The sequence below is a fragment of the Numenius arquata genome, chromosome 9 (genome assembly GCF_964106895.1).
Source record: "Numenius arquata chromosome 9, bNumArq3.hap1.1, whole genome shotgun sequence".
Classification (NCBI taxonomy): Eukaryota; Metazoa; Chordata; class Aves; order Charadriiformes; family Scolopacidae; genus Numenius; species Numenius arquata.
In genome coordinates this window covers 61537926-61559949 of record NC_133584.1, presented here as the reverse complement: position 1 = coordinate 61559949, position 22024 = coordinate 61537926, and the positions used below count along the sequence as shown (strand labels likewise).

At 53.2% G+C, this 22024-nt stretch overlaps 1 protein-coding gene across 1 annotated transcript in view; it reads right to left on the bottom strand.

Moving 5' to 3' along the window:
- DTNB (dystrobrevin beta) overlaps positions 1 to 22024 on the bottom strand; it is a 138338-nt gene that overhangs the window by 13321 nt on the left and 102993 nt on the right. The window contains exon 15 of the mRNA XM_074153671.1: positions 30 to 189. Coding sequence (XP_074009772.1) covers positions 30 to 189 — 160 coding nt within the window. The remainder of the gene's footprint in view (positions 1 to 29; positions 190 to 22024) is intronic.

Genomic DNA, 22024 nt, shown 5'->3' with positions numbered 1-22024 from the left:
GAGGTGGTTCCGCTCCGTGAGACACTCACCTTGGGTGAAAGCTTCCTGCAGGTCTCCCCCGACGCTGGCCAGCGCGTCCTGCGGGACGTGGGTCGGGGTGGAGCCGGCGGAGGTGGACCTGACGGGCATGGGCATGGGGCGGCCGGCCCCGTGGGTGGGTGAGGAGTGTGCCGAGCCTGCGGCTTGCGCCTGGGCGGGAGACACGAGACACACAGGTTCCACATTTTTAACTTTTTTTTTCTTTTTTTTTTTTGGGTCAAAGTCTAAAAATAATTCTCAGAAAAAAAAAAAAAAAGGCATGAGGAAAAGATGCTTCACCAAAACACTCTCGATTTTGAGTAATACGTGATGCGTGATCGGGGGGTGGTGGTGTGGGAGGACCCCGCGGTGGTGGCACGCCGGGCGCAGAGCATCACGCCTCGGGATGCGTGTGGTACCCACAGCCGGGCCGCCTCCGGAGAAGGATCTGACCCCGACCCTACGCTGATCCCATCACCCCTCAAACGCCAGGTGGGAAAAGCCCCGGGAAGGCAGGGAGTGACCTTCCCGGGCATGTGCTCCAGAAGGACCTGCAACCGCTCGGCATCCACTCATCCTTCCCCACGGGCTGCTCCCCCTGAGCTCTGCGGTGCCACCGAGGCTCTGCTGAAGCTCCAGCCTCTTTTTAAATTTATTCTTGTATTTTTAAACATTTTTAAAAATATTTTTTCTATTTTAAAATATATTTTCATATATTTTAAATATATTTTTATTTTTTATATTTTTATATATTTGCCATATTTTAATATATAAAATATATTTTCATTTATTACTAAAATGGTAATTTTTAAATTTTTAAAAATTATTTTACATTTCCCTCCAGCCAGACCCGCCCTGTCTCTGTCATGCAGCTCCAAGAGCCTCGCGAGCAGCTCTGCACCCTCTGCCTTCCTCGAGAAGGCTCCTGGTGCCCCCCTCCAGCTCCCCACGGAGGGCGAGTGATGGTCCCCAGGGTCTCTCAGGTGCTGCCTCTGGGCTCAGAGTCTGCTGAATTTCACCGCACATCGCAAACAAACAAGAGAATAATTTTTTCCCTGCGGGCTGAAGGTTCAGAAGAAACTCCTGTAATATTCACACGGGTTAAACTCCCGCTGGCTTCAAAGAAGGCGCTGCCCCAGCAAAGCCTCTGAGCACAAGCTGAGGTGGGAAAGGAGAGGGAGTGACGAAGGTTTGAGGAGGAGATGAATTTAGGAGGTGCATTTAGGAGGTGAATTTAGGAGATTAACGACAGGCACTTATGGGCTCCCTGTTTCCAGAACACCCATCTCACATAAGGACTCGGTGCCCGGTGCAGCCGCAGGGGGAATGAGGTGGTGTCCACGGAGTGATGCACCTCAACGGGCAGGGAAGGGGACCTCGGGTCCCCGTCCCCCTCCTCCGGCCGCTGGCAGAGGGTCTGCGCAGCCCGGCCGGGCCCCTCGCCCTCGGGGGCCGCTGCCCCCCACCACCCACCCTCCAAAGACGTTGTCCTTCCCCGCAGCGTAGGCTCCCAGTGTCGCAGCCCCGCTCTGTGGTCCATAATCTGGTTATTCTCTGCAGCCACTCCTGTCTTTCAGCAGCCCCCGAACCCTCCTGCTCGGCTGCAGAGTTATTAGTGATGGGTTTTGCCCGGCTTTGCTGGCAAGGGTTTACGATCTGTGGCTGTATTTATATTTAAGCGCGGTCCCTGCGCTGCCGTTGATTAAAGGAAAGCCACTCATAAATATTTACACACCAAGGGCATTAAAGCCCTACAGCCCCTCCGAGCAAATACCTGTTTGTTTGTGCCGTTTGATTTATCGCCTTTTTTGTTGTTGTTGGGGTTTTTTGTGGTTTTTTTTTTTTTTTTAAAAGCCTATTCATCGTTGGCTCTCTTTGACGTGCATCAGTTACCGGGGCAACCCGGCCGGCGCAGCGGTGATGCTGTGCGGTGACACCACTGATGACACCACCGATGACACCGCCAGCATCCCGCGGTCCTGCATCCCCTGGTCCTGCATCCCGCAGTTCTGCATCCCGTGGTCCTGAATCCCTCGGTCCTGCATCCCGCAGCCCTGCATCCCATGGTCCTGCATCCCCCAGTCCTGCATCCTGCCGTCCTGCATCTCCCGGTCCCCTATCCCATGGTCCTGCATCCCCCAGTCCTGCATCCCCCAATCCTGCATCTCCCAGTCCTGCATCTCCCAGTCCTGCATCCCCCAGTCCTGCATCCTGTCCTCACGCTGCCACAGCATCCCCAGCCTCCAGCGCTGCCCTGCCCCAAGGTCCTGTGTCCCATGGGACCCACCCCCCCCCAAGGAACAGGGACACTGCCCGGGACGTCCCCAGCTCCAACTAATCCCTGCCAGCCCAAAGCTGATATTTCTTATTAAGGTGAAAGCCCAGCCATGTGCGAAATTGTCATTCTGAAACTGTATTAATAATAATAGGGGGGTTTAAAGAAGTGAGTGCAACGTTCCCGTGACGGGGGTGTCCGCGGGGGACGGGGCTGCAGGAGGGAAATGACATCTTTCGAGGGTAAAATCACTAGAAAAGGCACACGCAGCACCAGCACTTCCCTTCCCTGCACCGAAACCTCAAATAAAACCTTAAAAAAACCAACCCGAAACGGCACGGAAGCGGCAGGGGAGCGGGGATTTGCATACAGACGTGGCAGAAGGCGCTTGCCCAGCGCTGCCAGCCCCGGCACGGTGGAATTGGTGGCACTAGCCCACCCACCCCACGGCTTCGCTTCGGGGGAACCAGCTCGGTTCCCTCGCCCCCCCGCCCCAGACGGAGCATCAGCCGCTCCGAGGAGGAAAAACCATCCCGTGTGTGAGCTAAGAGTGAAAATGGGGAGAAACCCCCGCGTTGAGACCCGTGCTGGAGGCAGAGCTCCCCGGTTCCTGGCGGGGGGGCCAGGGGAGGGTGGGGAATATGTTCTGTTTTGGAGCTTGTTCCCCAGGTTGTGCTGTGGGACCTGGGCACGTGTTCCTGTTATCCACTGGAGACCGACCTCCCTGTGGGATTGTGAGGGAAAAGCCTCCCGGAGGCTTTGTTATTTGGAAAAACAAGAGTTTTGCCAAAAAAAGAGCAGGACCTCACCGCCGACCCCCTCGCCCCAAAACCATGTTCGCCTGGACCCCGAGGGGGCAGATAGGACCCTGCGCGGCAAACTTGACCCATCCCACCACCTCCACATCTGGCCCATGGTGGGTTTTGCAGATGTTCTTGCTCCTCGGACCACGGGGGGACCCTGAGCCCCAGAAACGCGGCACCAGCTTGGGGGGGGGGGGGGGGCAGCACCTGGACACCCTCCCGCACCCCCAGCCTCAGCCCCGTGGGAACGGAAACCCTTTTTTCACCGTCATTTATCTCTGAGACACGCTCTCTGCATTTATATTCTTAGAGTAAGTGCCCAAACGCTTGAATTTTTTTTTTTTTTCTAATTTTTTCGAGCGGCTGGGCAGGCAGATGGGCCAGATGTGGCCCAGAGGGGCCGGGGACGCCCCTCACCCGCAGAGGGGCTGGGGGTGTCCTCACCCGTGTCACGACGCGGTTCCTGGAAACCGTGGTGACTGTGAGAACCGCCGCTGAGCGACATATCGTGACAGGGAGGGGGTACGGGGCTGCCGCCCCCCCGGCTGGCGCTGCCACGCTCGGCCAGCCCCAGCCCCGCACCCCCACCGCTCGGCACCGGGAGGAGGATCTGAAAGTTTTCGGTTCAGTGAAGGCTTGAAAATCACCTTCTCGAGAAACCCTGAAGGCTGGGAACGACACTGCTCCGCACCGCGGGGCTGCCACAGCCCCACTGGGACCCCCTGGGCTCCTGGAGCCCCACTGGGACCCCAAAGGCCCCATGAACTGCGCTGGGACCCTGGGACCCCCACAGGCTCTGGGAGCTGCACTGAGACCCCACGGGCTCCAGAAGCTCCCAGGAGGTCTCCAGAAGCATCCCACCAGTGAGATAGGAGAGAGAAGTGGAAAAGCCAAAAAGAAAAACTCACGGGTCGACCTGGGATGCAGCTCCTGGGTGAGGAGAGACGCATCTCTTACTCCTGGTCTAGAAGACAAATGAACAAGCAGCTCCTGGCCAACCTCAACACCAAACCTTCCTGTGCAGCATCTGCCACGAGACCAGCAGCGCTGCCGTGGGAGGTACAAGGCCCCCCAAGATTGCACCTCTAGGAGGAAAGGAAGAACCCCATCTCCCTATGGACAGTTTCTCAGGAGATGTCTCCAAGGTCACTGTCCCCATCAGATGGCCATATCTCCCATGAGTGGAGAGGACACCTGAAGAGGTCTAGAAGGGGCCAGGAGACCTGCCTGAGCCTCTCTGGGTTGCTCAGGCTGGATGAAGAGCTGAATCCCTCTGGGGAGGATGACTCCCTTCTGCTTGGGACAGGACCGGACATGGGCTGAGCCCTGACGGAGCTTTCCCAGGCCCAGATGGAGACCAGGCATCAAAGACCTGGAGAACAGGGGCAACCACCAGGTGCTGCGGAACCTGAAGCCCAGAAGGAGCACTGACACCACAGACGTGATGGACAGAAGCTTTGGGAATGAAAGAAAGAAAGATTAAGGCCAGAGCAAATCCAGAATGATATGTTCACCAAATTCCAAGCCAATAAATGTCCATTCAACCCCAGCAACAACCTCAGGGTTGGGGGGGTCTTCATCACTGCCCCCAGTTTGGGTCAGACTTTCTGAGCACACTCTGCAGGTAATGATGGAGCCAAAAAGACTGTTGTCTCCAGTGGGTAGATGTAATCCCAGCACCAGCACACGCATAGACACCCGCAGGAGAGGGAAGGGGAGCTTCTCGGGCTTGGGGCTGCATGTGCCTCTCCAGAACCTGGTAATATCTTATTTTGTCTAATTCCAGATAAAAAGAAATAAAATGGAAATGGAATGAAATAGAAATGAAATGAAAAAATAAAATAAAATAAAATACCTCTTTTACATTTTGATCTCTCTCTTCTTCTACTTTATATAGCTCATGCACTCTTAACACGCTCACGTGTCTTCCCTCTGCACCCAGTGATGAGCCCTGTGGAAAAATGACGCCCGTGGAAAAATGGTGTGTGACCTCTCGCCGTGATGCACGTACACCCAGAAACCAGAAATAAGTGGGTTATGAGCTGGCGTTTCTGAACCGTTCACAGTGTTTGCCCCAGCCCACGGCTCCCAGGCAGCCTGTGGGACCCCAAAAGCCCCCACAGCCCCAAGGAACCCAGGGGTGGACCCGAAGGAGGATGTTTGAGGACACGCTTTGAAGCCAAAGACATCGATGGTGACAACGAGCCTCACCATGAGCTGGGCTCACGCTGCTCAGGATGAAACCAGCCCTGTCCTAGAAAGCACTTCATGGACTGAGAAACCAAGGCAGAACCTGGGGTGGGGACAGAGGGAGCAGTGTGGCACCCAGTGACTGGCTATGGTAGCCATCACGCCACCCATGGGAGAGGAAGCCGTGGGAGGACACGTTGGGTGTCACCATGCCTCTGCAGATGTGGGACATGAACTGGGAGAGCCCGGAGGCAGCAGAGGGTCCATGGGTCCCCTCGAGGATGGCTCCCAAGGCTGAATGAGACGGTGTTGCCAAGGCGAGTCAATAAATCCCTCTCAGAACCTTCCTTCTCCAGCGGCTGAGGGCAAAGCAGTGACGGAAGGAAAGATGCAAGGTCCAATAAATACTGGAGTTGAGTCTACCCCCATGGGTTTTGAAGATGCTGAAGTTTCCGTGTCTCCGTCCCCCAGCTCAGGCCAGCACTTCTGCAGCTCTGCCTGGTGAAGAGCCCCGTCTCCCCAGGGCCACCACCGCAGAGCTCATGGCACGGGGAACTCCAGGATGCCGTTTGTAAGCAGTGCAGGGGCAGATCTGAGAAGGTTTGTAAACCCCTCCCTAGCTCTGCTGGAGCTGCAGCCTTACAAAATCCTGGGAATTACTGGCTCGTTGCACGTTCTTCCTGGAAACCGCACCAGGGAGGACACAGAAGATGGATTTCACTTTAGAAAAACAGCGAAGGAAACCTCTGACCCAGCTCCTGAAATGTTTGGGAGCTGACTTGGATTTATTGGCCCCAGCTTATCAGGTCTTGTATACAAGAGTTTAACCTAAAAAAACCTTAATATTTCCCAAAGAACAGGGGCAGAGCTCTGGTCTCTGCATTAAAACCAGTTCAACGGAGGTCCAGGAAGCGGTGACCGTAGCAGCTCGTAGCAGGTACACAAAATGCTGTTGCACCATCATCTCCCTCATCCCAGCAGCTCAACTGGAGGTCCCCCTCATCTCTGGTGACCTGCTGTCAAATTTCCTACAACCACCAGGATACAGGAGAGTTTTAAAGGAGAACGGGATGAAAGAAGCATTGAAAAATTCAGGTTGGAAGGAGCCTCAGACGGTGCCAGGTCCAACGTCCTCTACTGGGCAAGCTCAACTTCAAAGTGTTGCTCAGGTTCTTCTTCAGTTGGCCTTTGAAAATCCCCTCAAAGTGAGGTCCCACCACCCCTCTGGGCAATGGTGCTCCAGAGTTTAACCACTCTCCTGGGATTTCTTTCCCAAATCCAGATGGAATTCCCCAGCCAATGTGTGACCATCGCCTCTTGCTTTCTCCATGTACCTCTGGGAAGGCTCTGGCTCTGCTTTATCCTTGATCACCCGTGAGGAGACAGAAGATTACAGCTGGATTTCCCTTTTGTCTCCTCTTCTCCAGGCCAAACAAAACCAGCTCATACACCACCCTGATCAGAGGGTTTTGTAGGACACAGACATTAGGAAAAGCTTCTTCATGGGGAGGTCACCAGAGAGGAAAGGGATCTCCACCCTTAGAGGTTTTCAAGGCTTGACTACACAAAGCCAGAACCAACTTGATGTAGCACCAGCAGGAGTCCTGCTTCAAGCTGAAAGTTGAGCTCAAGACCCCCAGAAGGCCCTATACCTCTACCATCTACAGATGTTTACTAAGAAGTCCTGCTCTGCAGGAAACACACATTGATTTTAATGCATCTTATGGAGCATATTCCTACGAACAGATTAAAATAAAAGGGGCCTTGTATGCACAGAAAGCCAAAGAGCTAATGGTGTTGAGATAAGTGATTTAGACAAGTAAACATCTCATCATGCCCCAAATAACTAACTCCAGAAAATATGGCAGAAGCAGAACAAAAACAGGAGAGAACATGAACGCGTGGCCTACAACTCTCCTTTCTCATCCCGCGCCCTTGCTGCAGGAGATAAAGCCAGGCAGAGGATGTCAGACGGCCTCCAAGGGAAAGGGGGGGGTCTTCATTAGAAAGTGAAATGGCAACGGCTTTCTCATCTGCACGTCATGCAGTGTCTAATTCACATCTGCTGCGCTTTCCTTTCTTTTTACTTAAAAGCGATGAAACGGCTCTCGAGCCCGGCGTCCTCGCGTCAAGCATCGTGGGAAGAGCTTTTACAGCTCGCCGTAAGGAACTGGCGCTCTTCTCTGTGCTGCGGGGGCTTTCTCGGACACAAAAGCCCCTCTCTCCTCGCCCAGGTCTTCTCCACACCTCAAGGACACCGGACTGAGCCCCCAGCCCCTCCCCAAGTCTTTCTCTTCTCGTCCAGCCCCTCAGGCCCTCTGTGTCCCCACATCGTCCAATCATGGTGACACCACCCAGCTGGAAGGGGCAGAGTAACCTCTGCTGATACATGCACCGTGACCACACAATATTGTGTGGCAGGGAAGGAAAGACACGCTTCCTGCATATTTCACCAAAAAGAAGTCAAGTAGGAAATCGAGTTACTCTTTCCATGGAGGTACAGGTCACCCCTGGAGCCGGCATCATCTGTGTTTAGAATTTCACGCGTATACACAACCCCAAAGCCTCACATTCCTCTGCTCATCCTGGGGCTGAGCCAACTCAACACACAGCGTCGAGGAGCCCGAAAACAAGGAGCCGAGACGTTCCTTGCGTTGGGGCTAATTTTGTTTGGAAAGGTCTTGAAATATGGGGGAAATTTCTGAGTCCTGAGGAGCGCAGATATTCTCCTGCACAGAAATGTGGCGGAGAACCGCTGGCAGGTCAGGCAGACAGGGATCCTCAGCCAGAGACCACTCAAACAAACCAACAAACCCACAAGTTTATAACGAGGGGGAGGAGACGAGAGAAACATCGCGGATGTCGGACAAGGTGGTTTTGCTGGAAACAGGCCTGGCCAAAGAACACCTGATTTCCTTCGTTGAGAGGGTTTCATTGAGGAGGATAATGAATGTTCCTGATGAACCAAGTGAGCAGTGGGCAGCGGCAGCAGAAAAAGGACACTCTGCACAGATTAAGCAAAAGATGATGGTCAAAAAATGCACCATGAAAGGGCACGTCCCATCGAAGGTGGGTTGGGTTTGGTCTTCAGAGCCAGGCATCGCACAAGTCCTGCCCGACTCTCCTGCTGTGCACCTCCTCCTCCACCCTGACCTCTTCTGGCACCGCTTTCCCCGTTTTTTTTTTTTCAGTTTTCACGCACACTTCAATGTCCTGCCCTGTCCCCAATGCTGGAGCAAGAGAGAGCCCTTTGTGTGCATGGACGTCCCCAACATGGTCGTGGAGCTCCTCTTCCATGAGAGTCTATGGTGGAACCAACATGCTGCAGAGCTACAGAAGACTTCGCAGCTATTGCCACTGAGGCAACAGAAATAACTGGTGTTTACTGCAATTTCTGGCCTTTTTTGTGCAGTCAGGAGTTATGGAAGGGGCTGCTCACAAAGGTCAGGTGCAGGGAAAGGCCACTGAACAGAACCACAGGAAAACGCAGCTGTAAGAAAACACCTCGTCTGTTCCACAGCTGGATCCACTCTTCCTAATCCCCTCCTGACAGATGTTTATCCGACATGCTCTTAAAAACCTCTTCATCCAGATTTTCCTGAAGGCTCAATGAAGCTCCTAAGTGAAATTTTCAGCGAGTGGAGCCCGCGGCGTGGCCCAGCCCTGCGGGGCAAGAACAGCAGCTCCTCCCTCCTCCCATCTCTTCTGTGTCCAACGCCTTCCAAACCCGCTCTCCGTCCTCTCTTCTCCAGCCGAACCACTCGGGTCCTTCATCCCCCTTGGGTGAGCCAAGACGATCTTCCTCACCCACCTCCTCGGGACTTGCCGCGTCTCTTCGGAGAGCTGGAGCCCGGAGGTGGACCTCCTGCTTCAGGTGGGACCACAGCGAGGGGCGGTGGAGTAGGGGGCTGCTTTGTGGGTCCAGTGAACTCCAAAGTCATCTCTAGGGTGGTTTTTTTTTTCTTTCTTTTTAATACCATGAGAGCATTGACTCATGTTTGCTTTGGGATCCATCACGGCCCCGGGTGCTCTCTGCCGCATGGTCCTTCCAGCCTTCTGTCCTTCCAGCCTTTGCATTTCATATTTGCGTAGCTGATTTTCCGCACACATTCCTTCGTACACACCGGAACAGAATTTTTTTTTTTTTTTTCCTCCAAATATCCCTGTCATTTTTTAAGGATAATTTTGAATTCTCATCCCCTTCTCAAAAGCCCCGGCAACCTCCTCCCGCTCGATGCCGAGAGCAGACCAAAGTCTCTTGCAGGAAGGCTGAATGGTAATTAATTCAGGACAGAAATAATGAACTATAGAGGAATTTCAATTTCCATGTCTTTCTATTTTAACAGAAAACCCTTGACAACTGATCTTGGGAGAAAACTTTCCCGACCGAAATTCATAACTGCTCTGCAGGAGGCTCCTGGAGCCTACGCTCTCCGGGAGGAGAGGAGGAGCCGGCTCTGGGAGGGTCTGCAAGGAGACCCTGGGAGGGATGCTCCGGTTACTGCCTGTTCCTAAAACACCTCCCTTTGAGGTGCTTTAACCTGTGATAAAGACTGGAATGCTGTTAAGCCGGTTTGGTGCAGGACCGTTGGGTCTTGTCCTTGGGGCGGAGGAATGGGGTAGGTGGGGAAGTCACCACGCAGCTCCTGGGGACCAAAAATCCTATTTTCGGGGGGAGCTGCCCCCCCCCCCCGACCCCAGCCAGTCCCTGCTCCGCATTGAGCATCGCCACTGCAGGCACCCGGGCTGTAACGTCCCTGCCAGGCATTTCTCCACAATTTGGGTCTGTATCGCCATTTGCGGTTTTCCATTTTACTATTAATTTCAAAATTGTTTATGTTAACCAGAAGCGGAGGGGAAGAATTCTCCCGGCTCTGCAAACGAACCCATTGCTGTTGCTGCCTGAGTAATTCCAGCTCCATCGAAGCCTGCGCTAAAAATAATCCAACCCCCTCGCTGAAGATACTCTTTGAGGAAAATATTTAAAACAGCAAATAAGGTCACTAAATCAGACACCCCCCCACCCCCAAGCCCATCCTCTTGACCTTATTCTTGTAGGAAAATTGCATTTCCCTGTCCTGGGTGGCACATCAGCCGGGGCCATCGGCTCCAACCGCCGCCGCCCCCCCTCCAGGAACAATCACGCCAAGGAATACAGAAAAGACTCATTAGTCGGGCTGGCTAATAACCTTTCCGAAGCGTTAATACAATCCCCCGACTAAATCCTAGCGCAGGGCTGTTTTCATGGCAACGGAGGGAGAGAGGCATGATGCCTGCACCCCCAGGTCCTCCCAGTCCTCCCAGTGTGGGCTGGCAGCCGGGGAGCAGCCAGGACAAGGATCTCCATTCCCCGACATCTGTCTATGGATCTATGCACCTCTCTATACAAAATAAACATATATATTCATAATACCTTATTTTTCTTTAAATATATTTTTCAACATATTCACCAACGACCTGGCTGAGGGGACAGAGTGTACCCTCGGCACGTTTGCTGGTGGCACAGAGCTGGAGGAGCGGGTGACACACCAGAAGGAGGTGTCACCATCCAGCCAGACCCGGACAGGCTGGAGAGCTGGACACAGAGCAACCCAATGAAGTTCAACAAGGGCAAGTGCAGGATCCTGCACCTGGGGAGGAACAACCCCACGGACCGGAACAGGTTGGGGGTGACCTGCTGAAGAGAAGCACTGAGGAAAAAGACCTGGGAGTCCTGGTGGACAACAAGTTGCCCACGAGCCAGCAATGTGACCTTGTGGCCAAGAAGGCCAATGGTCTCCTGGGGGGCATCAAGAAGAGCATGACCAGCAGGTGGAGGGAGGTCATCCTCCCCCTCTGCTCTGCCCTGGGGAGGCCACAGCTGGAGCACTGGGACCAGTTCTGGCCCCCCCAGTTCCAGAAGGACAGGGAACTGCTGGAGAGAGTCCAGCGGAGGCTGCGAGGATGATGAGGGACTGGAGCAACTCTCTGCTGAGGAAAGGCTGAGGGACCTGGGGCTGCTCAGCTGGAGAAGAGCAGACTGAGAGGGGATCTCATCGATGCTGAGCAATAGCTAAAGGGCAAGAGGATGGGGCCAGACTCTTCTCAGTGGTGCCCGGTGGCAGGACAAGGGGCAACGGACACAAACTGGGACACGGGAAATTCCATCTCAACACGAGGAAGAACTTCTTTCCTGTGAGGGTGTCAGAGCCCTGGAAGAGACTGCCCAGAGAGGTGGTGGAGTCTCCTTCTCTGGAGACATTCAAAACCTGCCTGGACACGTTCCTGTGGGACCTGCTCTGGGTGACCCTGCTCTGGCAGGGGGTTGGAGGGGATGATCTCCAGAGGTCCCTTCCAACCCCCGGCCAGGCTGGGATTTACACAGTGAGGGTTGGTGGGGGTGAACGGACCACAAATACCCCATCCCAGCCTCCGGACCGGGCTGCTCCGTGCTGGTTCCCCACCAGTGCTGGCTTTTCGGTGACACCGTCCCAGGGCTGGGCAGAGGTGACAGGATTATCAAATACCACAAGGTTTGCATTTAATTGTTCAAAAATCACATAATTAGATTAGATACACGAAACCACCCCGCAGTACTGCGGGGGCTGTGAGATGGGTGACCTGGCTGAGGGTGCCGGGGGGGGCAGGACTGCGCCTGGAGCAGCCTTTGGTTTTAAATCATCGCTTTTGTGAATGAAAGGCTAGTTTGCTCATGAAGAAGGTGGCCACGTGTCCAGCCCTCGCTGCAGGTGCTGAGCTGGGGGCAGTGGACAGGCTGGAGGAACCCTCTTGCCGGGCTGCAACGCGGCTACGATCATTAGTGCCAAATTAAAACCACTTTGAGTCCCTCCATCCCGTCCCAAGGGCTCCCTGGCCATCGTCTCCATCCCGGCACCGCGGTTCTCCCTGCGGCTCGGCGCATCCTCCTGCCAACCCGGGAGATGCCGAGCCCCAGCCCTGTCTCCACCGCTCTTCTGGCAACGCCTGGTGTGAGTCAGCTCTTTTCACAATTTGCTTTTTCAGCTCTAATCCCGACGCTCAGATCAGCCCTGGCTTCGGGACAGGGATTTCACCCAGCTCCACCACGGGAAGGGGAGCCTGTTCAAAGCCTTGGCCCGTGGGAGCGGGGAGCTGCCTCCCCCCAGAGCCCTGCACTCCCCCCAGAGCCGAACACCCCCTCTTAGACGGGAGAAGAGCGATGAGGACCATTCTCCCTGGATTACGACAAGAAAAGGAGGGGGGGAAATAAGAAAAAACTCCACTTTTCCATTGGTCGGATTGAGAAGAATCCATGTTTTCCAGCAGTTACCACCGAGCAACCCAATCCTTCCTTTATCGGTACAATAAAGCAGAAGATGTGATCGGTACTGGAAAGAGTTGGGGGGGTTCAGCCTGGAGAAGAGAAGGCTGCGGGGAGACCTTGGAGCCCCTTCCAGTCCCTCAAGGGGCTCCAGGAAAGCTGGGGAGGGACTCTGGATGAGGGAGGGGAGCCCTAGGAGGAGGGGGAATGGGTTTTAAACTGAAAGAGCGGAGATTGAGTTTAGATATCAGGAAGAAATTTTTCACTCTGAGGGTGGTGAGAGCCTGGCCCAGGTTGCCCAGAGAAGCTGTGGCTGCCCCATCCCTGGAGGGGTTCAAGGCCAGGTTGGAGGGGGCTTGGAGCAACCTGGTGTGGTGGGAGGTGTCCCTGCCCAGGGCAGGGGGTGGCACTGGGGGGGCTTTGAGGTCCCTTCCAACCCAAACCATCCTGTGATTCCATGACTCTATCGGCAGCTCCTGCCTTTTTCACGGCAGGCACCATCTGAGGATGCCCTCCCTACACTTTACAATCATTTGGCTTTACCATTTGGCTTTTTCTCAAAAAAAAAAGGATAGAAAAGCAAGGCTGCTGCTGCCGAGGAGCCCCGAGACCCCCCCAGAACAGGTCTGCTCCCTCCCCAGCCCCACGGGCGCGAGGAGGGCTGTTTGAACTCCTCCGTTCCCCAAGTGCTGTTTGTTTTCATTCCTCCCTCTCTCCCCCCAGCTGCGGGACACGGAGCCGGGATCAGGAAACAATAAAATCTGGGTTACCACACAGAACGCCTCCTTTTCCCCAGCTCCTTTCAAAGCCTGACATTTTTGCTTTCATCCGCCATTTCCACAGTTCTGGGGCATGTGCTGCCCCCCCGCTACCCCCCCCCCCCCGCCTTCAGTCCCCCCTTTCTCATGTGGGACCCGTAACTGCGCTCAATATGGACCAGATTCCCCCCCCCCCCCAGCCCAGCATCGCCCCCCGCCCTCGCTCCGGCGCTTCCCAGGACCCCGGCGGTTCCCATTCCCATCCCGTTCCCCCGCCGGCTTGGATTACAAAGGCTAAAAACAAGTGTTATCTTTCAAAATTACCCTTTTTTTTTTTCCCCCAGCTTTGAGCCTTCTCAGTTGGCACTTTTATCCCCTTCACTCATCTGTCCCCCTGCCCCGGGGCCGCTGCCAGGGGCCGGGGGGGGGGGCATGGAGGAGCAGCACCAGCACGGGGGGGTCTGCACAGGGTTGGGGCAAAACCTCCCCATTCTGGGAGCGTCCAGACCAACTGCTCTGTGCACGGTGGGTCTGGGATTTCCATGTTCCACAGGAATTCCCAGGGGACACGTGAAGGGTCCGAGTTCCCTACCCTTAAAGAAACAGCTAGAAAAGCCCCCCCCAAGCCGAGGTATGGAGGCGATCGGAGGCTCTGACTTCCAGCACAGATACCACCACGGCATTAGTGTAACGAGGATATACCCATCACTGCCCTTCAGAGCCAGGAGCGAAGCCACCTCCCCTGGAAACCACCAAAACCTGCTGGAGCAGGACCAGAGGAGGCCACGGAGATGCTGGGAGGGCTGGAGCCCCTCTGCTGGGAGGACAGGCTGAGAGAGTTGCGGGGGTTCAGCCTGGAGAAGAGAAGGCTCCGCGGAGACCTTGGAGCCCCTTCCAGTCCCTCAAGGGGCTCCAGGAAAGGTGGGGAGGGACTCTGGATGAGGGAGGGGAGCCCTAGGAGGAGGGGGAAGGGTTTGACACTGAAAGAGGGGAGATGGAGCTGAGATGTGGGGAAGAAGTTCTTTGCTGTGAGGGTGGTGAGACCCTGGCCCAGGTTGCCCAGAGAAGCTGTGGCTGCCCCATCCCTGGAGGGGTTCAAGGCCAGGCTGGAGGGGGCTTGGAGCAACCTGGTGTGGTGGGAGGTGTCCCTGCCCAGGGCAGGGGGTGGCACTGGGGGGGCTTTGAGGTCCCTTCCCACCCAAACCATCCTGTGATTCTATGAAAATCCTGCACTGATAACTGGTCCTCACTGCTGAGAGCTCTTCCACCTCTGGTTCCACACTGACCACACCAGAAACGCATAGCCCGATCAAAGTGTCTCTCATCATTTGTGGTTAGCCATGATCAAGTGGCCATGGACCAGCTCAGCCGCTCCAGGACACTGCGTCACCCCCAAACTGTGGGAAGGAACCAATCTGGAGGCTGCAATAATCACTATATCGTAGCACAGCGCTCATCCCTGACATCTTGCTCCCCAAGACCAAGTTCCTCCTCCCTCCACACAAGCAGAACTGCGCTCACGGAGAGAGAAATATGGCTTTGGGCAGGAGGCAGGTACCACGGTGATGATGGAAGCCACCCAATTAAAGAGCTTATGGGATAAGAATCAGAACTAATGGGTCTCTTGACAGATCCAGCTTTTAAAGTCACTGATGAAATTCTTCCTTGGTAATAAGAGCATGAAGCTAAGAAGAGAGAATATCAACAAGTTTGCACACGAGTGTCTAAGCAGGCAAGGGCATGCGACTCGCAGGGAAGTTGGACGGGAACCACAGCTCCGTCTAAACGTGTGACAGACGCTGACAGCAAAGAAGAACCTCTGTAACCCTGGATGAGCCCCGCTCCTCTTTCACAGAGCAGAAAAAAACCCCTCCAAAGCTTCCAGCTTCTGGAGCCGGACTAGACAAAAAGAGACACCTCTAGAAGCTTATACACCTGCATCCAAGGGGTATTTTGGTGATAACCATTGCCGGGGACACAAGGGAAACGAGGTGCCAGGAGCTGAAAAGATGGATTGTGACCATGAGAACCAAGCTGAAATGTTCAATCCTGGTGCTCCAGGGTCATTAGATGGTGCTCAGAAAAGGCACCACCCAGGACTCTGACTCAGGTTCCAGGAGATAAACCCGGTGTTTGGGTTTGTTCTCTGTTTGGAATCCCTGAATCCAGGGTCAGGATTCGTGGCTCCCTATGGAGGAGAAAACGGGTTCTGCTGAAAGACAACCTGCAGGCTGGAGGAGAGGAGAGAGGGATTCCTCAGGGATTCATCTATTTAATATTCTAATTACGTGCACAAAAATAACCGCGCTCTAATGAAACTTCCTGATGACATAAAGGTTAGGATGAATCATTAATACAGAGGCAGAGCAGAATATCACACACCAGCCGGAGGCTCAGAAGAATAGAAACGGCGTGGGGTACCGTCACCCACAACAGAGCAGGGGGTTCTGCCGCCCGGGCGCAGGGATGCCCGCAGGATGGCAACCGGTGACTGGTTACCAGCCAAGTATGAGCTACTGGTTACTCATTCCAGGTAAGTACTAGTTACCAGGACAGTGTAGTTGGGTAAGTAGCCCCAGGGCACACTCTGAAGGTGATGCCATCAATAGGTCCTCACCTCTACAACACCGAGGAGACACTCCGCAGAACAACGCCTGGGGTCCATCAGTCCTGCTCCAGAATGAGGAATTTGGAACCAAAAAAGAGAAAATGGGGGGAGACACAACCTCTGGGTTCCACCTCAGTGAAAGTAAAAATATTGTTGCTATCGAAGGACAAGAGTGTTGAGAAAACTCAGAGATAAAAATACAAAAAGTCCTTCGGGTACCCAAAAGTGTTAGCCCAAAGAAGCAGCAAAAAATCCCCAGAAATTGTGGTTACCGAGACGGTAGAAACCGATGGTGCTGACAACGTGACCACAGAGAATTTACGTGCTCGGCATCCTAAAATCCCACTTTTTCCTGCTTAGGAAAGGTGAAGCACGTAAAGAGAAAGAGGTGTGGGTGGGTGGCAGCACATCAGAAATGTTTTCCCTTTAGACATATAGATTTATATCTTGAATGCAATGGATGCATGGGATCACTGATGAGGACAAAGAGCGCTAACGGAATGAAGTATCGCAGCAAAGGAGGGAGCAGGGGGAGCTCCTCTTTACTCGAAAAAGGCAGAACTTGCGCAGTTTTGGAGGATCTAAATTTGAGAGGGGGCTGCCAGGGCTCCCCACGGAACCCTGCTGGTGTCTAGAAAGGTTAGAAATCACAGTTTTCTTCTACAAAGCGCACCGTTCCCAACACTTGGCCTTCAGGATGGTGAATGAAGATCATAGAATCATTCAGGTTGGAAAAGGCCCTTGGGATCATCGAGTCCAACCATCTACCCTACTCTATAAAGTTCTCCCCTACACCATATCCCCCAACACCACATCTAAACGACTCTTAAACACATTCAGGGATGGTGACTCAACCACCTCCCTGGGCAGCCTCTTCCAGCGTCTGACCACTCTTTCTGTGAAGAATTGTTCCCTAATGTCCTATTTCATCCTCAGATGAAATAATCGATGCTGGGGAAACCTGTCGTTGTTCTGGGACCAGATTTTATGACTTGATTACAGGGCGGTATTTCAGCATTCAGCACGCTGCTCTCTGAAGATGCTTATTTTTAAAGGCAGGAGGCTGGATAACTGGAACCTAAGAGTCCCCAAAGAGCTGCTTGAAGAGTTTTTTTGGCCCACTGATATCCGTTTTCAATAGATCTTGAAGTGACAGGGAAATTCCAGATGGTATCTTAGCCTTTTCCTGGATTATATTAAAAGGGAAAAGCAGAATGGTTGGGTAGCTAAGGCCAGTTAGTCTAATGTTACAACCAGGTAAAATAATAGGAAAAGCTAGTAGGAGATTATAATAACCAAAAATTAAAGGATTATAACTGACAATCATTAACGGGACCTTTCGGTGGGCTGCTGTGGCCAAGGAGAAGTGGAGCCAATAGGTACCAAGGGTGCTAATGGTGATCCTGGAGCAAAACGCATTTAGGGACCACATTGTGAAACAGAGAGTGAGAGGGAGAAGGTGCTCACAAGGGAAAAAAGGCCAAATAGAGGCTTAAAGATTAAGGAGGCTTAAAGACCAGGAGACACCTACCTTCCTAGGTTGTCCCAAAGGGAATTAAGAGCTGACTTTATCTAAGCGGGAAGGTGCATTCACAGGATGAAAATACACAATATTGGAGATGTTAAATCTAGCAAGGAAAGGTAAAATCAAAACCAGCTGAAGCCCGATATGTATGTCCTGGGATGGAGACAACGTGCTTTTCAACGGCGTGTGACACAGCAGTGGGACAACCCACACGGCAAACCAACGGACCCTTCCTACCCTCGTGTTTTCACAACAACATCAGATGTTTCTGGCTGAACAATTCAATACAGTGTGGAATTTTACTGGATTCAAAACCCGAATTAAGCAGGTGAAATGCTCTAGGATGAAAAGGACGTCAGACCACTTGGTCAAACGGTCACTCGCCTTAAGAAGTCCACGACCTGCTCAGAGTAGTTTCCCAGATGGACTTTTGGGCAAGAAGCCCAAGGAATATGACGGAGCCCGTGGTGCCCACTCCGGTCTGAGGGGAAAGCCAAGAGGTACCACCATCAGCCCTTCCCCGAGGAGCACTCTTACACGCTACAGTCACACGCTTTCTATGTCACGTACCGCCTGTCGTCTAGTCCGTAGGAGCAGGTGCAGCACATCACCCTCAGAGCACCATGAAATCCATACGTGCAACATGATTTTGACATTTCTGAGCGTCTGAGAACCTTTGCTATGCAAATGTCTTCTGAACACAAAGGTACTCACTGACAAGTGAAGTTCCTTGCCTTGGGGACTTCTTTAAACAAAAACCCCATTTTCTACACGTAGACAACACCAACTTTTTGGAGGAGTGCAAAAAAACCAGTGGTCGGGGAACAGTAGTCCTGCCAAGGAACTGAAACATTTCAGTCACTTAAAAAGGGCTGCTTTGAGCAAAACCCACCTGCTTCATGGAAAAGATAAATGACAACAACGCATTAATGGAATATTGTTACATTCAAAAGAGAAAACGGTCTCTTACAGTACCATGTAATTACGGAAAAAATCTGATTTCGCTGAGCTTGCAACTCCTGTGTCATTCAATACAGCTTGAAGGAAGCCATCCAGAAAGGAGACTTCCCAAGTCAAAACTCTTCTTTTAGACCCAACGAACACCTCCAGTTGCTTCATGGTTTGGATCGGACTTTATGTGACCGGTCCTGACAACAGCACGAGATACTCCACATTTACAAGCAATACATCTCTCCAGGAAGGCATCCTCCTCTTGAAGCACACAAGGTGCCCAACCATGAGAACGCTGTTCCTTCTGGGCTATTTGTTATACTGGGCTTATTTTAGATATTACTCACTACAGAGCAATGCTATGTTGAGCCAAGGAATGAATTTGCCATAGGTGAAGAAGCCCAAAGCAGGGCTCCCATGACACGTTGCTCCTGCCCATCCTTGCTGCAGAAGGTGCAAGCCAAACCCCATGGAAGAGGAGCCAACAGCAGCAAAGGCCAACCACCTTCTGGGTGGGGAAGAGCTGGGGAAAGGAGTCATCCTCCCTGCTCGGAACACGTGGTTGGAGCAACCTCCTCCAGCTGGACCAGCTCCAGGCAGGAGGTCAGACTGGGGACCTCCAGAGATTCCTCCCACCTACAGGAGAACCATCCAGAGATCTTCAGAGCCAGCTCATGACTGAGGAGGAAGGACAATTAGCAATTTGCAACAGGGACCACCACGTGCCAGGAGGACTCTGTAACTGCTACAAGTCATGGGGTGTACACGCTCGTAAAGGGACCCACGGGGGCAATGGGGTGAAGGAGGAGAACGGTAATTCTGGCTCCAAATTGAGCCCTTGAGACTTGACTGACGTACGCGGAGGAAAAAAGGTATGGAGTCATCCCAGGGGGAGACTGACGTGGGGTGGTGATGGAAACAATTACTAACTGCAGCTGAGAATTAATCATTAATTAATGATATGGTTTCAGACGCTGAAAGGGGGGAAAACACTGGATGGATTTACAAGGTCGTTCATCTGTTGTTTAAATCCGTGGCTGTCACGGCAGAGAGGAGGCGTAAAAGCGACACAGCTCCCAAGGCTTTTTGCAGGACCTTTAAAAAAAACGTGGCTCAAGGTTTGAGTTTGTTGGCAAGAAGGAGAGGAAGCCAACGAAGACAGAATGTGGGCGAGGACAGAAAACTGGGGAAAATATTTAAATTCTTCATGGCTTCCATCATTTCCTGGAACGCTCTCCCGATATTTTATGCAGTCCTCAAGGACGCTGGAGACCGCGCTTGGGAAGCTCTGCCTTGGTGATGGATGCTGCCAAGGCAGGTGTTGCTGTGGCCCAACCGGCTGCCAAAACAGCACGCTCCCGTGCTGTGCCATGGAAATGGCTGGAACAGGCACGGTTAATTGAGAAATACAGGCTGGGGCCACGCAGACGTGTTCCGGTGTTGGCCCTGGCACGGGAACCAGCACCAGCGTGGAGCACGTGAAGGCCACGTGTGCAGGGCAGGGACACGGAGCTGCCCAGAACGTGAAAAAATAATGCGTTATTCAGGAAAGATCATCGCTCCGTCTGCCACAGAACTGCCGAGGAGCTGCACTGGGAAGGTCACCATGTCCACTGGAGCTCAAAAAGCCAAGACATGGAATAATGAACAGTGACCCCCCCCGGCTTTGGCTAGCTGTCTCTAGCTGAATCTGTAAAGTTCTCAAATCTCACCTTTTTTGGGCTTTACGAGAAGCTTTATGCAATCGAAACAGCAGGAAGTTGACACCGGTGGAGCAGCCACGGAGTCTCCGGGGTGCTTTGTGCAGTAGAAGCACAGTCACCGCTACCAGGGTCTGGAGATGACTTCTACAGCGTCCACCAACGGTGACTAAGAAAGACCGCGTGCTCCTTTGGTGTCCCCAAGAACGGCGCACAAAGTTCTCGCTTTTTCATCCACTCTTCCTTTGAAAAACTTTCATGTGCCAAAAATCAAAAGAGAGAATAAACTTCTCTTGGGTGGACTAAGAATAGAAACTCTGCTGAAAGCTGGGGGAGGCAGGGCTCTTCGTGAAGTCTAGTTTCGGCCGGCGGGGCCTGAGGTCACGCTGCAGTCAACAGCGGGAGGGACAGGGACAGCATCCTCCAGAGAGTGACTCAGAGCAGGAGGATGGCTCAGCCTCTGACTTGTTCTTCAGAGGACCACTGACTGCAGAGAGAGTCACAGAACCACAGCGTCATCGGATCACAGAATGGTTTGGGTGGGAAGGGACCTTTAAAGGCCACCTAGTCCCACCCCCTGCCCTGGGCAGGGAAATCTTCAACTAGATCAGGTTGCTCAAAGCCCCGTCCAACCTGGCCTGGAATGTTTCCAGGGACGGGGCATCCACCACCTCTCTGGGCAACCTGGGCCAGGCTCTCACCACCCTCAGTTTGAACAGTTTCTCCCCAATATCTAGCCTAAATCTCCCCTCTTCCAGTGTCAAACCCTTCCCCCTCCTCCTAGGGCTCCCCTCCCTCATCAAGAGTCCTCATCAAGGGATGCAGCCCAGGGTGCGGGGGGCTTTCTGGGCTGCCAGCGCAGGTTGCCGGCCCGTGGCCAGCTTTTCACCCACCAAGAGAGCCATGACAACCAGCTTCACCAGCTCAGCTTAGTGGCTGGGAATGCCACTCGTGTTCTGCCAGAAGCGCTGGCACTGCAAGAAATGTGGGAATTCCCAACTTCCCAATATTCTCTGGTGGTTCCAGTGTCCATGCTGAGCTGTGTCTGAAGTCTCATGGTGAACTTTCCCTGCACCTTCTCACCCTGAGCTTCTCCCAGTCTAAAGACCTAAATCCTCAGAAGGTCACACTCCAGGTCCAATTCTCAGCCATGAAAACGAGTATAGATGGTAAAATATTATTCCCCTCTTGCAGTGAAAATGCCTTAGTGACACTCCCGGTGCTCCTGTCCCTGGGTAATGAGAACACAGTGAGGACCAACCTGCGTTTCTCCAGGACGTGGACAGGAATGGGTGGCACTGAGACCAAACTACAGATCTTAGGTGAGAGGATAAAGGTCCTAGAAACTGCCAGATGCTGAGTATCAGCCCCAAACTCCTTTTCATGCAACACCTCGGATGGTTCCACCACTTGGGAACACCCTGTGGATACTGGATGCTCCCGTGGACCAGCACAAGGACCTGCTCTGAAGGCACCTGAGCAGGACCATGAACTGCTCCAGGTCAAGGAGCTCGGCAAGGAGAGGACCCTACAGCATCCCCTTCTAGACACTGCCCACGGCCAAGGGTGCTGAGCTCTTTTCCAGGCTCTTTTTATTCTGCCTCATTCCCAGAGAAAGGTTTGTCCCTTCTCTCTCCGCCGTCCATCTCCTAATGCTCCTCCTGAAAGACGAGAGCCATACATGGACCTTAAATGCCACAAAAACATAAGGAAACCTCTCCGGCCACGAACTCTCTCAGAAAACATTACTTTTATGAAGATAATGACTATGACAAAAAACTGAACCAGCCCAAGACCCTCCCCGTTTGGGTCCTGTGCGGTGTCACTGACGCCAATGCCACCGGTTGAGACTCTCTCCGAGTGAGAGTCTCTGCCTTCTCCTTCAAGCCCAGGTGATTTTGCTAACTGGAGGTGGTA